This window comes from Octodon degus, unplaced genomic scaffold (assembly GCF_000260255.1).
Source record: "Octodon degus isolate 3935 unplaced genomic scaffold, OctDeg1.0 scaffold00056, whole genome shotgun sequence".
Classification (NCBI taxonomy): domain Eukaryota; kingdom Metazoa; phylum Chordata; class Mammalia; order Rodentia; family Octodontidae; genus Octodon; species Octodon degus.
Window position 1 is genome coordinate 12,683,653 of NW_004524632.1, and position 15,739 is coordinate 12,699,391.

The following is a 15,739-nucleotide window of genomic DNA, read 5'->3' on the forward strand; positions in this document are numbered from 1 at the left end:
GCGGTCCCTGTGATTTGCTAAGTTTGTTCTAAGTAGGTGCTTTAGACCACTGAGCCATCTCACCAGCCCCACTAATGGTGAATTTAATGGTGTATCAATTCTGTGTTGATAAAAGTGACCAATCAGGAAAGGTACAAAGGTACAGTTATGAGGGAAGCTGGCAAGTACTGGTATTTGCTTTAAAGTCTCACTGTAAAAACAGATAAACAAAAAATCTAAGTGTGCAACTTGCAGGGATGAGAAATGTTAATTCTGGAAACCAAAGCCTTGTTTACATAGATGGGGAGGAGAACATTTGCCAACCAGTGGGCATAGTCAAATTTTAGGGACAGAATGGGGACTCCTGGAGGAGCCAGGGAGGCAGCTTCTAGCAGGGGACATGGGAATCCAGTGCCTTGTGGGTAGGCCCCACTTCATCTGGCCCCACCCCACCCAGGCTTTGTACTTTACAGATCTCTCTCTCTCTCTCCCTGCTTAGTATAGGGTCTCACTTCACAGATCAAACTCGCAGTGATCCTCCTGTTTTCAGCCTCCCAAGTGCTGGGATTACAGGGCACCACCAAGCCCAGTCTCGGTTGTTGTCTGAGCATGCCCCAGGGGCAGGGCTGGTACTGCATGCTGGGGCTTGAACCCTGGTCCCTGCATCTGCCTAAGCAGGCGCTTTAGTCTGCTGAGCTATCTGGCTTACCCTAACACTGCTTTTTCCGACTGTGACAAAGTCCACACAGATGCCCTGGCAGAACGCTCAGGGTTGTCTGGGTCACAGCCCCTGCAGACCTTCAACTGGACATTATACTGGCTATGCACACCACTGATGAGATGACTCAGCCACCACACATAAATATGAAAATACAGAGGAAAAAGCCAAAGTGTGAAAATAATGGCATTACAAAAACATGACACTTACATAAATTAATTACAAATTAATCTTAATCTACCAGAAATTTTTTTTCCCCCAGTATTGGGGATTGAAGGTAAAGGTGTTCTACTACTGGGCTATATGCCAAGCCCTTATTTTTAATTTTTAGACAGGGACTTGCCAAATTGCTAAGGTTGGCTTTGAATTTGGGAACCTTCTGCCTCACCCTCTCAAGAGTGCTGGGACTACAGGAGTATAATCCCACCAGGCCTGGCTTGCAAACACTGGTTTTATATTTGTAACAACAAGCACAGAGTATGTAGTTTTGAATTACAAATATTTAAGTAGTCTATGATCAATAAAAAAAAAGCAAACTTTAAGTAGTGGTGAGAATCTCTGAATTTAAAATATGCATTTCAAGAAATGTTAATCTCTGCAATACTCAAAGCCTACCTGTAGGGGCCCAATCCAGGACAGGCTATGCGGACATGTGCTTGTGTACATGGTGTCTAGTGTCACGAGCTGTCACGCCGCCCAGCACTCAGCTCCTCACGCATGTTCTGAGCCTCCACTCTGCAACCCCCCTAACACTCAGGGCAATGCTTCCCACAGGAGGAGGACTACTGGTTCAGTGACCTCATGTGGGACGTTTCTAGCCACAGGGCTCATGCAGATAAAGCTTCAAAGGACGAGGAGCAGCTGGAAGTCTGCAGAGGGGATGGAGACACGCGAAGGGCTGGGAGGAACAGCAAGCTGGCCATGCTGCAGGCCCGGCCTGCACACCGTCTCTATTCTTCTACCCAGCTGCTGAGATGCTGTTGCCCAGGCCCAGCGCTTAGGGCCACTCCTAGGTGTGCACTCACTGGGCACTGGATTTGCTCCTCAGTCAGCCCAGCAAGGCTTCTCCCATTAAAGAGGAAGAGACTGAGCTTTGGTAATCTGCCTGACACTGTGGAGCCAGGGCTGCAACAGGCTCTGGGAGGACCAGGATTCAGGCAGGGCGAAGGAGCAGCACACGAGGGAAGACACAGGCAGATGGATCAAGGGCTCAACTGAGGGAGGCTGCAGCAAAGCTCACCGCTTTCACCCGTGAGATGAGAAAACAGATAAAGTTTGATAAAGCTTCCTAATGGTAAGGCTAGGCAGACAGGGGTACATGCTGCTTGCAGTCCACATAGGCAGTGTCTGAAATGAGAAATTCATCCAGCCTTTGGTTCAGCAATTTTGCTTCTGGCAGTTTACTGAACTGAGATACTTACATAAAATTAAAAGGCAACATATAAAAGGTGATTTATGGAAACAATGAACTCTAATGCTCATTAAATATGTCTGATTAAATAAACTAAGACACATTCCTGCAACCGAGACCTATGTAATAGAAAAACAAAAACCAAAAAACAATGAAGATGCTCTGCTATAAAAAGATTTCCACCAAAACAAATTCCAGACAAGGTACATAAACTACATACACAAAAAGGAGGGTAAGAAATGAAGTTTGAAAACATGTAGTATGCTGATGTTTGTTACAGACGTACTTACAGACTTTGGAAGAATACACAAGAAATTAATAATTATGTTCACAAGGAGAGAAAGAAAGAAAGGGAAGCTGGGATCTGGCTTGTTCAGGGTAGCCAGGCACAGCTGGAGTTGTCATGCCAGGCCTGAGCCCTTCTGCACCCACAGCACCGTGCCATGCTCCCGTCACAGATCTCAGAAACTCCACACCCTGGACTGTGCATGTCTGCTTTGATGCTGTACCTAACGCACGTACACAGAGAGGAGGAAATAAAAAAGGAAAGGAAACTGAGAAAGGCAGGCAGGCGGGCTAGAGAGAGGTACTCACTCCTGCAAGGACTGGTCAGAATCATCAGCATTAGCTGTTCCCAGGTCGGAGTCGTAGGACATGGGCTCCTCGGAGCGGTCTGGACTCTTGGAGCCATTCTCTTGGAGCAGGCAGCTGTCAGAGTTCAGGCTACAGGACAGTTGCGAGGAACTGGCTGTGTCCAGGCTGAGTGAGGAGGCTGTGAGCTTCCTGTGCCGCCGTATCTTATGGCCCGAGTGCTGGACCTCAATGTCCTCTGAGCCTGAGGAGTGGGAAATGGAATCCAGAGACTCTTTACGCTGGAGTTCTACACTAGAGGTAGGGAGAGGGTCGAGCTCTGAGAGTGGGCAAAGCCCTGAGAGGGCCAGCGGGGTGAGCGTCCATTCGTTTAGGATGGCGGACTTGTAAGAGAGCTCGAAGGACAGGGATGTGAGTCCCTGCAGGAAGCTCAGGAGGAACTCAGCCTCCTCGGTGTCACGCAGCAGCGCTGTGGGCTGGTAGTACTCGCAGAGCCGCACCTGCTCCTGTAGGAGCAGCTTCAGGTAGCACTCCAGCAGGCCGTCGTTGAGGGCCAGCCGCAGCCAGGCCCGGCAGCGGCCCACATCCGTGTTGACAAAGGCCAGGCGCTCGAGGTCCGAGATGATGTGTCTGGGAGGGCAGAGCAGACTTGCTTCAGAAACTGCCTCAGATCATTGAGAACTACTTTATTCACTAGTTAGCAAGAACCACTGGTGACGGGCAAACGTACGTAGGGACTAAGAAGTCCTTTAAGATGGTACTTCAAGGGAAGTACAGAAATGTTAGGCTGTACTCTCCAGCCCTCTGAGGTTGGAGTCATTAGGGTAATTGTCATGTTCATTACAACTCCCTGCTATCACTGCTGTCATCTGCTGACCAGATGTGTGTGCCGAATCCCAAGACTTTAGAGCAGGGACGCTACAGAGATAGCATGATCCCTGTGCTGGGCCCGGGCAGGGCCTTCCTTCTGTGTGTGCTGATGCAGACGACCCCAGGACCTTGAGCACACTAGGCAAGGGTTCCACCACTGAGCCGCACCCCTAAGCCCACGTTACTGCTATTCATGGACCCATGGAGTCAGCTCCTCTGTTGGTGGAAATGGTATAGGGGCTGGGCCATCACATCTGGGCTGGAGTATGGAAAATGCCACAGAAAGCATATGGGGCCTCAAGGATCTCAAGAAGCAAAAATGAGCCTGGGATGGTGGTATACATCTGTAACCCCAACACTGTACGAGGCTGGGGCAGAAGTGCCAAATTTGAACCCAGTCTGAGTGATTGAGCAAGATCGTACCATAAAATACAATATGGGGTGGTAGGGTTGGAGAAATGAGGGAAAAAAATGGGCTGAGGAGCCAGGCATGGTGGTGCATGCCCATGACCCTAGCACTTGAGAAGCTGAGGCAGGACTGCTTCGAGTTCAAGACTACCCTGGGCTACACCGAAAGTCCAATTCCAGCCTGAACTACATAGCAAGACCCTGTCTCAAAAAAAGGCTGAGGATATAGTTCACTGGGAAAGCCCTAGGTTCAATCCCTGGGTATGGGGATGTGGCTTAGTGTAATTTCGAGGCACAGCAGACTAACAGAAATAAGGCATAAAGGGTAGGAAAACAAGGGGTATGAAAGTCTGTAACAGGAGTGTGGAGTACTCGAACCAGAACAAGTAGAGGAAAAACATAACAAAAGCCTCTGTGGAATTTATCAGGATGCAGACTTAGGGGCTCTGGTTGACTTGAACTCCAGGGAGCAAGTTGGAGTTACAGATTTCTATACAGGAAAGTGACCTGACCACAGCCAAGTACACAGCAGAGCAGATGCTTTGCATAGGCTTGACTCAGATCCCACCAGCTGGCACGAGTACCAGTCTGCCCATGAGACCTGTGCCTAGGTCTAGGGGCAATGCAGTCTATTCTCCGAGGCAGCTGCTGAAGCTCAGTGAGTGTCAAGCAGCTAACTGACCGAAAGAAGATAGTACAATATGGGAAGAATTAAAAAGCCACCATTGCCCAGGAGAAAAGTAAGGACCTGAGATGCGGCAATGGCAAAGAGTACAGAGGGAGAGTCAGAGGCTGATAAAATACCTTTGGGCTGAAAGTGGCACTTAAGAGCCCTTAGTGTAAAATACCTTTGGGCTGAAAGTGGCACTTAAGAGCCCTTAGTGTATAATGGCACTTAAGAGCCCTTAGTGTATAATCCCTTTCAGAAGCCTAGGTAGCTGGGACAAAGCCAAAGACAAGGGTCTCAGTTGACAAGTCTACCTGGACTCCACTCTGGTTAAAAAACAAAATACCTTGCTTCATTATAACATTGAGAATAGGAACGTTTCAATAGTCAGGGTCAGCAAGCTTCTGTAAAGGGCCAGAGAGTAAATACTTCAGGCTTTGCAGGCCACATGGAATCTACCTTGTTCTGCGAAGCTGGTCTGAAGCTCACTGGCCCTGGGCTGTGGAACAGCCTGAGTGCTGAGGGTCCTGGATCAAGTTGCTGTTGGGGAAGTGCGGTTTGGAGACAGCCCTTTCCATAGGACATGCCTGCTCTACCTCACTCCGCCTCTGTGCAAGAAGCAGCTACCTGTTGGTCTCCACAGCTAGGGAGAAAGAGCCAAGGGTCCCACACTGGGAAGGTTCTGCCCCAACAAAACCTCTCTGCTGATCTCACCTGTGGGTGACAGCTTTCAGGAGGGACCAGAAGACGGGCTGAGGCAGAGGCTTCTGGTGTGCACTTTTCTTCCATTTTCCTCCAGACTCTGCACGGATGTGCTTGGCATGCAGGCCATGGATAAACACAGCCTCCAGGGCACTGCACATGGTGTTGGCGTCCCCATCTTCACTCGTGACTGCTGTGTCCAGGGACACGTACTGCTTCTGCAGTGCCTTCACAGATCCCACTAGCTTCTTCTTGATGACCTAGGCAGTTCCAAGCAAAAGGGAGGCTGTCAGGAGAGAATCCTATAGACAGCCCCAGAAAGTAACCCCAGTCTATCACCATATACCTTTGTGACCACGGACATGTACCCATACATGCATCCCCTACAGAGTTTGGCTGCCAAACCAGCATGTTTTAATTACATCAAAGATACTGCATAGAGAAGAAAAGGAAAGTCACACAGCACCCAGAGAGAACTAACAGTATTGTCATTCTGCGTATCCTTAAGTTTTGTTTTCCAAACAGAACTTTGGTAAACTTATAGTCACATAACTTGGTGTGTCAATAGTGGCTTCACTCCTAGGAATGGTTAGGGAGCTTCGGTTAAGGTGAGAGTAATTATGACCAAGAGTCTGCACAGAACCAGTAAGCTAAGAGGTAAAAAGTGCTGCTTTGGAAAAAACAAAAATATGCAAGGGCTGAGGGGTGTGTAGCTCAGTTCTAGAACATACGCATAAGGCTGATCCTGTTGAAAAAACCCCAAGAGAAAAGGAGCATGGCTACTAAGAGAAGGCCTTCTAAGAGCTGGACATGGTGGTACATGGCTGTAATTTCAGCACTCTAGGAGCCTTAGGCGAGAGAATCATAAGTCTGAGCCCAGCCTGAGCAACCTCCCTCAAAGTAAAAAACAAACAAGTGGGTAGAGATGGAGCTCAGGGAGAAACCCGGCTCTAATCTTCAGCACTAGCGAGTGAGACTGACTGATCCATCCATCCTGGGAGCCCATGGCCTACATTCAGTTTCAACCTAGTCACCTCAGAAATTTTATCTAATTTTTCTGAGCCTCAATTTCTGCATCTGCTAAATGGAAATAATACTTCCTGAACTACAGCACTTGGGGCATTGCTTCTGAAGGCAGAACAAACCTCCCCTCACCCACAGAGGACTGAACCCACGAAGTACTGAGTATATTCCTAGTCCTTTTTACCTTATTTTTGAGACAAGGTCTCGCTAATTAGAAAGGCGACCTGGAATTTGTGAGCCTTTTGTCTCAGCCACCCAAGTAGATACGATTATAGGTTTTGCACCACAGTGTCCAACTCAGGCTAGACTTTTTCATTCTCTCTCTCCCCCCCTCTCTCCCCCTCTCCCTCTCCCTCTCCCTTCCTCCCTCCCTCCCTCTCTCTCTGGTCTTATGCAGTTTCAAATGACCTTGAGCTCACTCTAGCTCAGACTGGTCTCAACCCCCCAACAATCCTCCTGCCTCTGTCTCCCAAGTTCTGGGATTTAGTTTTTTAAATCTATCCACCTACCCTCAAACAACTTCCATATTAAGCACACGGAAATACTCAAACTGTAAACTCTGGCTAAATGAACACATTACAAAATGTATATAAAGTCCTTTGGGATTAAAGAGTAAAATTATTCAATCATAATTACATTGAAATTATGTTTGACAAAGGACTAGAAAGGACTGCATGAAAACTGATTTTATTTTATTTTATTATTTTTCTTTACTCATTATGGAATGCAGACCATTTATTTACACGGTAGCTAGTCCAAAACTCTTTTGCTAATTAATGCAGTCTTGTCTACCATGAGGCCAAACACCAGTTTCGAACACTGAAGTGAAATTTTCTTCCTTCTATCACCTTTCTCACTGTATTATTTATTTTTTGCTTTTTTTTTAAATTTAAATTTTTCTTTTTTTTTGTCCTGTCAGAGGTGAATATTCTATTGGCATCTAAATACTATAGGTGTTTGAATTCAACTAAACAATCTAACACTATCTAGCAGTCTATATGAAAACTGATTTTAACTGAGCAATAGGGTTATGGGTTAATAGTTCACTCTTATATTGACTTATCCCAAACAAGGAAGTTGGCTTTTTTTTGTTGTTGTTCGCGTTTTTTTTTTTTTTTTTCTTTTTGTTGCATCCAGGCAGGGCTCCAACTCACAATCCTCTGGCTTCAGCCTCCCAAGTGCTGAGATTATGGTTTTGGAAAGTCAAATTTTTAAAATAAACTTAAAAAAAAATCAACGAGTCATAATTTATACACTACAAATGCACTCATTTAAAGTGATGAGTTCAATGGTTTTTAGTAATTCAGAGAACTGTGCAATATTCACCAGTAAATTTTAGGCTGTTTTCATCACCACTAAAAAGAAACAGTGTATTACGGGTTGGAGGAGAGACAAACAGGGAGTGGCAGCGGCCGGTCAGGCCAGTCAGTCCCGAGGTCTCTGGACTTGTCTGTCCTGGACCAGTCACACAATGCTGCGTCCTCTGGTGGCCATCCGGGGCAGGCACACCTCTGAGGAAGCTGAATTAGCTGGGCGTGGATGGAGGAAAGAGAAATCCTGCCTTCTCAATGGGCCACCTCAGGACTAAGGGACAGCCCAAAGCCTACCCAACCATCCACCACTTCAAGGAAAGGTCAGAGCCAGACCAAAACACACCAGACAGCCCATGGCCTGCACAGGGCAGAGAGTACTCGGGGGAACTAGTCACCAACAGCTGTTTGAAAACACTGGAAAATGGTCAATGTTCAATGACAGATGTAAGCTACCAACTTACCCCATAACTGAATCAATAACCCAGCACCTCAGAATATCTGTTCTGACTAACTCAATGCTCTGACCAAAATGTGGCCACATCATGGCCTAAGGGCAGAAGGATGAAGGTCTGAATAGAAACGCTTGGTCCCCAGGAAGCACACCTTAAACCCTCACACTGTTTTATTAAAAACTCTGCAATTGGGCTGGGGAAATAGCTCAGAGGCATAAGCAACTGCCTGTCAAGCACAAGGACCTGAGTTCAATCCCTGGCCCCACATGCCGTGCAGTCTCAGCCCCGATGCCTGGGTGAGCCGTCTTGGCCCCAGATGTGGGTACCTACAATGTGGCCCTGGAACCAGATGTGGTGGTGCACACCTCTAATCAGAGGCCTGTAACTCGGAAGGTTGAGTCAGGAGGATCTCTGGGAGTTTGAGACCAGCCTGGGGGCTACAAAAAGTGAGCACAAGGCCAGCCTGAATTACAGTGAAACCCTAGCTCAAAAAACAAACAAACAAAAAAACCCCGTGCTGTTTTAGGGCCATCTAGAGGGAGTAGGATCTGCTCCAGCCTGCTTTTCCTCCTCATCTCCCAAGGCATCTTTCTGGGCCCACCTTGCCCACCCTGCCCACTTACTGCGATGGCGGCCCGGGGGTCCAGTCCATTCTCCACCACTGAGAGCATTTCTGCTTAGGAGCAGCTTCCCCGATATTCACATGACACCTGCAGGGACAGATGGTGGCCAGATAAGCACGTTCCCACCTGGAGCAGCCACAGTCCTGTGCAGCGGGCAGCTGGCTCCCTCAAACTGCAACTGAGAGGCCTCTGAGCAACAGCAAAGTAAAACCCAAGAGAGGATCTTAAGGAAGGAAGCAAGGAAAGAACAACCAGAGACTCAGTCTTGGGGCGCCGAGGAGTCCTGCATACAGGATGGAAGCTCAGAGCTCTTCGCACACACTGCACAGGGTGCTCAGCTCCATGGGCCGAGGTACTCTAGGGAAGGTACAGGGGGCAGCCTCAGAGGGAGGGACCAGAAGGCAGGAGCACAGCCACATTCAAAGCCCCCACCTTGAACAGGCCTGACTCCTGTCCCAGTTCAGGGATGGCCAGCTTGCTGAGGAAATCCAACAGAGCAGCTTCATGAGAAACTTCTGCTTCTCCTTTGACTATGAGGGTTTCACATGAACAACACAGGGAGGAGTCAAAGTGGACCAACGCCAGTTCTGATCACAATTTGCCACTCATCAGCCAGGCATACACAGTGCGGTTTCTCACCTCTCAGGAGCAGAGTACAAACAGGCCTCCTGCCCTGCCACAAGCGGCACTAGTTATCCTAGTGCAGCAGTTCTGAACCTGTGGCACGCGTGAAGCAGCAGGTTGTTTATTATCACTGAATGTTCTATTAGGGACCATCACTATTCTAGTGAATGCCACTAACTGGAAGTCAGTCTAATGCTTTTATGTGTGTGTCCTACTAGGTAGCCCAGGCTGGCCTTGAACTTGCAGTGATCTTCCAGCCTCAGGCTCTCCTCAGCCTCCAGAAACTAAGGGCAGGACATTTACCACTATACAAACCATTAGCATGAGAATTTAAACAGAAAAACAAAACAAAAAAGCCTAGGTGTGGTAGAACAGCCTATAATCCCAGCATTCTGGGAGACCGAGATAGGAGGACTGTCAAGTTTGAGCCCAGCCTGGGTGATTTAGCAAGACTCTGTTTGAATAAAAAATGAAAAGGACTGGGGATGTAGCTCAGCGAGAAGGCCCTAGGTTCAACTCCAGTAGCAGGGTGTGGGGAAAGGGGGCTTCAAAGCTGTGTCTGCTCAGAATTATGGCCAAAAAAAAGTGAACCAAGCCAAGTGACATAGATTGCTTCACTGAGAGCCATTTTATTATCTCCACCTGACAGAGAAGATACAGATACCATGGCAGAGAGTGTCCGGTCTCCACGCCTCCCAAACTCCCAAGCAAGTTCCATCCTCAGAGCTGGGGGTGCAGGAGGGGTATGGGGACAGAGGCCAGTCTGCAGGCAAGGCTTGCAGAAGAGGGTGGAACAGGTCTTCAAAGGAAGCAGGAGAGTCCTCAGTGAGGCTCCTGGTTTAACCTAGCCTGTGGCTTGAGACAAACAGGGCAGAGGGAGGCAGGCCCTGCAGAGGGAGGGAAGGGGCGCACCTGCTGGGAATGGAGCCCTCAGCCCTGGCTGTGGCCCCTGGCTGACTGCCTCAGCTTTCCCTTCCCCCCGCCCAATCAGTGGTTCTCAGGGCCTCTGGAGAGGAGGTTTCAGGGTGACAAGAAAAGGGATGTGCTGTGATCAAACACAGGCGCTCCTGGCAGCTGCCTGGCCTGGAGGCTGGGTTACTGCAGTATTACCCTTGTGCTGCACTGTCAGCCAAATCTGCACTAGGCTGGGGCCCAGCCCCTGTGCACAACTCCTAGGGCATAAGCCCCTATCGAGGGCCCTTGGGATAGCTGCCCTTTCTCAATCAGCTTCAATGTAGGACCTTAGAGCTTATCTCAACTGCCTAAATAATAGCCTGGGTCCATTAAGGCCCCGTTAATTAGCTGGGAGTAACAGAGTTATTTATTAGGAAGGGCTACTAGGGAGTAGGTGCTCTAGTAAAATAATAGTCCACTAAAAAAACCCAAAGTAAACTGAAGCTAGGAGAGGGCTGAGCAGGCCGACAACAGACAAGTAACTACTACTGAAAATTAAATGCCACGAAAGCTATAAAGTGACTGATGTGCAGAAACCACAAGAGCCCTCTGACAATTTACAAAATAGGACAGAGGCTTTTGGGCTCAAGCATAGTTCAGGACACACTGCCCTGTCCTTGTAGAAGCCCAAGAACCCTACATGCCTCCGTGTGCTTCAGGAGTCAGGAGTGTGCCCATTCAAGATGTAAAACCTCGCCAGCAGGCCCAGACTGAGGGGCTGGATCTCTCAATGGCTGGGTCAGTGATGCACCTTCCGCCTGGTGGGTTGGACCCCAAGTCCACCATCCTATGGGACTGGCAACACTTCCTGTCCTTAGAGTATTCTTTACCAACACCAGAAACTCCTGGCTGCAAGGTGACCTACACTGAAGGGACAAGGAGAGAACTGGGGCTACTCCCTCTGAAGGCTCCACAGCATTAAGGGGCAAGTCAGGCGGGGGAGGGGGTGCGCCACGCATGCCTATGGCGTCCCCAGTATTGAGTCCTCCTTCCCGAAGCTTTCCAGGTGAGCAAACATGCTTCTCTGATTTCACCCACCCACCTCCTTTACTCCTCAGAATGATCCTGAGAAATAGTCATCCTTCGCTTAGAGGGGAAACTGAGGCTCCATAGAAACAGTCCTCAAGTAAGGGACAGAATTCTCAGGACTCCTCACTCTTGTCACCACATAAAACCACCTCAGGACTTCGGCTGGAAAAATTTCCAGCACACTCACACTTGTACCCAGACTCACCAGAAGCTCCATTTCATTGTGAGACACAGTCTTGCTGGTCAGATTTCTAGTCTCACCCAGCCAACCCACGTCGGGGCACACTCCTTGGTCCCACATTTCAGAGTTTTCCTTTCTTAAAAATTCTCACACATGGGAAGAGACTGTCTCAGTACTGCTCGTCCTTCTGTACACGCAACGTCCAATTTCACTTCCTCCAGAGACCAAGCGGCAAGCACAGAAAGCACAGAGACCACACGCGCAACGAGATGGACACCCTGGCTTTCCACTCTCAGAACACTCAATCCAACAGTGAACAGCACCTGCTTCACTGCAGGGACTTCTCAGCCACTTCCCACTGCCTTCCCTCTACAGCCTGAAGCAGTGCCTGGCCACCAGGGACAACAGACTTGCAGTGCTGCCATCCAACTGCTGTCCTACTTGATGAGTCATGTCATGTCAGCTGAAAGGAATGATGACAACATTATCTTCTGATTTGGAAAGGCAGCTGACCTGTAGACACGAGTGCTGCATGAGTAAGCGGCACCCTCTTCCAGCTGAAGAAGACTGGGTTCTGGACAGGGGTCCTGGACAGGGGAGGATATAGGAGAAGGGGACAAGGCTTTTGAGCAACAGCTTCAAATCAAATGTGAAGGGTGAGTGAGAACTTCCAGGGTGTGATTCCAAGACCAGGGACTAGAGGATGAGGGCAGAACCGTGAGGTCGTGAATGCTAGTATCTTGCTTTCTTCTCTCCATCTTTCCATCCAGTAACAACTATTACCCTAGTTTCTGTCCCAGCTGCTATAGGAGTCTAACAAGCAAACTCAAAAAATGAAAACAGGAACTTCAACTAACTTACCACTTGTTTCAGTTACTCTTCTCTTGTTGCTGGGACACATACCCAACACTCAAAATGAAGGAAGAAAAGGCTTATTTAGCTCAGGGTTACTGGAGTTTCAGTCCATACTCAGCTGGCTCCAAGGCAGAGAGGCACATGGCAGACAGCAACCTTTCATGGCAGTGGCAAAGAGAAGTACAAGGGAGTAGCAGCAACAACAATGGCAACAGAAAGCAAGTTTGTCTCTGTCTCTCATATGTTACCTTCAAGCTAACTGCCCCAGACTGGGTGTAGCACTCACACCCATAATCCCAGCAGTACTCAGACCTATAATCCCACCCTTGGATCATGAATTAATCACAAACTGTAGAACTGCGCCTCAATGACTGCATGAAGCTTTGGGGGGGACAAACACATACAAACCATAACACTACTGCATTTCTAATACAATAAGTCTGTGACTTACACACATTCAAGTTGTGAGTTTTCATGGGTATACTGTATAAGACTCAATCTGTCGGATTACAAACAAATCCAATTTATGAACATTCTCCCAGAAGCCAGGGACATACTCTAGAGCAGTACTTGGCAGACTGGTGCTCAAAAAATTTTCCTTGATTGATTTGATGAGTAAAATAAAAATAAAACTCAAGGCAGATATGTCCATTTCATAGATGAAGCTGAGGTACACCACTCTGATGTGGTGGGGCATCTGTGGAGCTCCCACCACTAAATCAAGCTGCCAAGAAGGCTGAAAGTCATCAGACAGGTGCACTGTCCCAGGGAGACACTAAAGTCAGAACCTCACTCATCTCTCAAAACCAGAGACTAAAGTGGCAAAGACAAGGGTCCTCTGGGCTCTTTAAACCATCCTTGTGGCAAGGATATATTTGTGAGAAAGCCTGTGTTCATGGAATCCAAATGGCTAAAATTCAACAATCAATTACCTACAAATTGAACAAGAAATTCAGCAGCATCTGTTTACTCACCTTTGACACCCACCATGTCCCCTGTGTGAAGCCCTGAGGCTGATCTACAGTCAGCTCTCACAGAGCCCTGGGAGCGGATTCCTCACAAGTGCCAGGACAACACACCTGATGCAGGAACATGGTTCTGTGATCACTTCCAAGCCCACGCAGTGGCAACTCCCTGAGGTTCTCCAGGGCCAGAATACTAGCCATAAAGAAGTGAGCTGGATCTCTCACCTTCTAGGAGTCTGAATGACCTCTACCATTCCAATAGCCTGCATATGCAAGCTAAGATGAATGGGAACAACCACCACCACCACCTTTAGGCCAGGTTCAAGGGACCTGTCACCAGAGAAACCTCTGATCCACGCCTGGGAGTTGAGATCTCCACTCCTCCACACTGCTTTACCACCTGCCTGCACATCCCACTCCCCTGGCTCTGCTCTAACTGCTCGGCTCTGAGCCTCAACCTGCTGTGAAGAGGCAGCTGGGTGGGGGGGTTGGCAGGGGCTCGCTGCTACCTATGTTCTCAGGCTGAATGGGAGGTGAGGCAAAGGAACAGTGGGCACAGAGTTGGGGTGCAGAGCTCCCATGAGACAGCAGAGGTGAAAAACCCGGAGTAATAAGAATGGCAGAGGGCAGTAAGAACGAAGGCGGCAAGAACTGAGGATAAGTCAGTAAAAACTCAGGGATAGAGTGTTTTCAAGACGGTAGGTGTGCAAGATGTGCTAGAAAGTTGGGGGCTGAGGCTCTGAGAATGAGATGCGCGTAAGACTGGGTAAGCCTGAGATCGCAGGTATCCAGAAGAGGGACACTCGGCATGGTGCCCACCTTGGTGGTTGGTCTTCAAGGGGGGCAGAGTTAGGACGCTTTGGGATGAGCAGACACTGAGGAGCTGAGCAGGCATGGGAGCCAGAAAAGGGGAGTAGGCGTGCCAGAGGGGTTGAAAGGTGAGGATGAGGTAAGGAACGGTGAAGAGATGTGGCCCAGGCCGGTGCTGCAACAAGGCTGAACAGGGGTTGGAGAGAGTCGCATTTAGGACACACCGGCGCACGGTAGGCGGGGGCCCAGGCCGAGGACAGGGTGTGGGGGTAGGGGCGTCTGCGGGGAGGGCTGGAGGGGCTCGAGACAGGTTGTTTCCAGGCAACCCGGGGTCTGGGATCCCGGCGAGCGCTGAAGGCCATCACGCGATCGATCGCGCCGAGACCCCGCCGCCCCTGCTCTGCTCTCCTCGCCTTTCCGGGCCCTAACTCACCAAAGGGAGCGGAGCGGGACCGGGGGCTCCGGCCGCAGCGGCCCCTTAGCCTCCGACTAGATGCAGGACCCCGGCACTGACAACAGGAAGCGGCTCGCGACGCTGACGCCGTCACGTGAGCTCGGCGCGGGGGCCTCGCTGCACCGCGCACCAATCGCGGGGCTTGGGGGAGCCGCGGGGCGGGGCAAAGGCTTCCCGGAAGCCGGCCGGCCGGGGAGGTGCGCCGGGGCTCCGAGTCTGCCGGAGCCTGGCGTCTAGGTCTCCGAACTCGCTGGTCCTCGGCACCAACCGTGCGGCTGCGGGTGGGGCCGCCTCCTCTGCTCTCCCAGCCGACCTTGGGCCACGAAGAGCGACTCCGAGAATGCCTGACCTGGACATCAGGGCAGCCCAGGTGGCAGAGCCGGGCGCGCAGTGGGGCCGCTGGCCCTCGGAGCCGGCAGTCACCTCCGTGTTCCCCGTGCCACATGCCTTGTAATGCCCTGGACGCTCCCTGGGGTACTTTCTCTCGTCTAACTCAGCCTTTCCAGGCACGAAGCGAGATGCCCGCTTTTTCTCTTGCAGCCACACAGCCCTTTCTTTGCACCAGGGACAAATGTCAGAAGTAGCCCACCGGAGCAGTGAAGGTCGGAGCACGTGTTAGCAGTGGCCCTGCCTCAGGCCTGTGAATGGCCTCCGCTCCCTGGCCGCTCGTGTCTGCCGTGGTTAGGCGCACAGTGCCTGTTTTCATTGCACAGCTTCATGTTGCCGTGTGACCTTGAACAAGGGTTGGAGGCTGTTTTTATTAAAAACACCGCTCCTCACAAGGGCCCTCAACTGTCCAAACTAGAAGCAAGATGAAAGCTCGACATCGTTGCCTCCGTTTTGCATTGTGCCGGGAGTCGTTCTCTCTGGCCTTGGGTTCTGAGGGCAACAGGTGTGACCCATACACACCTGGTGGTGAGTCTGAAACTATGTCCCAGGCAGGCCTGACCGACCCTAGGACTGCGATCATCCAGTCACCTTTTGGTTGACTATTGCATTGCTGGTTCCCTTGTCTGTGTAACTGGGAACTCTTATTTAGAAAAGTTTGTTTCCAGTTTTCTCTCCGGTTTTTTTTTTTTTTTCCTTGTCCCTTTCTTCCTTTCCCCTTTC

General features: G+C 49.9%; 1 protein-coding gene across 2 annotated transcripts in view; it reads right to left on the bottom strand.

Annotated features, from left to right (window-relative positions):
* Positions 1 to 14,718, bottom strand: part of Plekhm1 (pleckstrin homology and RUN domain containing M1) — a 38,885-nt gene extending 24,167 nt beyond the window's left edge. The window contains exons 1-4 of one of the 2 annotated variants that reach the window (XM_023718154.1): positions 14,609 to 14,718; positions 8,758 to 8,844; positions 5,359 to 5,606; positions 2,703 to 3,329 (exon numbers count right to left, since the gene is read on the bottom strand). In XM_023718154.1, coding sequence (XP_023573922.1) covers positions 2,703 to 3,329; positions 5,359 to 5,606; positions 8,758 to 8,805 — 923 coding nt within the window. In that variant the 5' untranslated portion in view covers positions 8,806 to 8,844; positions 14,609 to 14,718. The remainder of the gene's footprint in view (positions 1 to 2,702; positions 3,330 to 5,358; positions 5,607 to 8,757; positions 8,845 to 14,608) is intronic. The other variant, XM_004633836.2, reaches the window with a different exon arrangement.
* Positions 14,719 to 15,739: the final 1,021 nt, after the last annotated feature.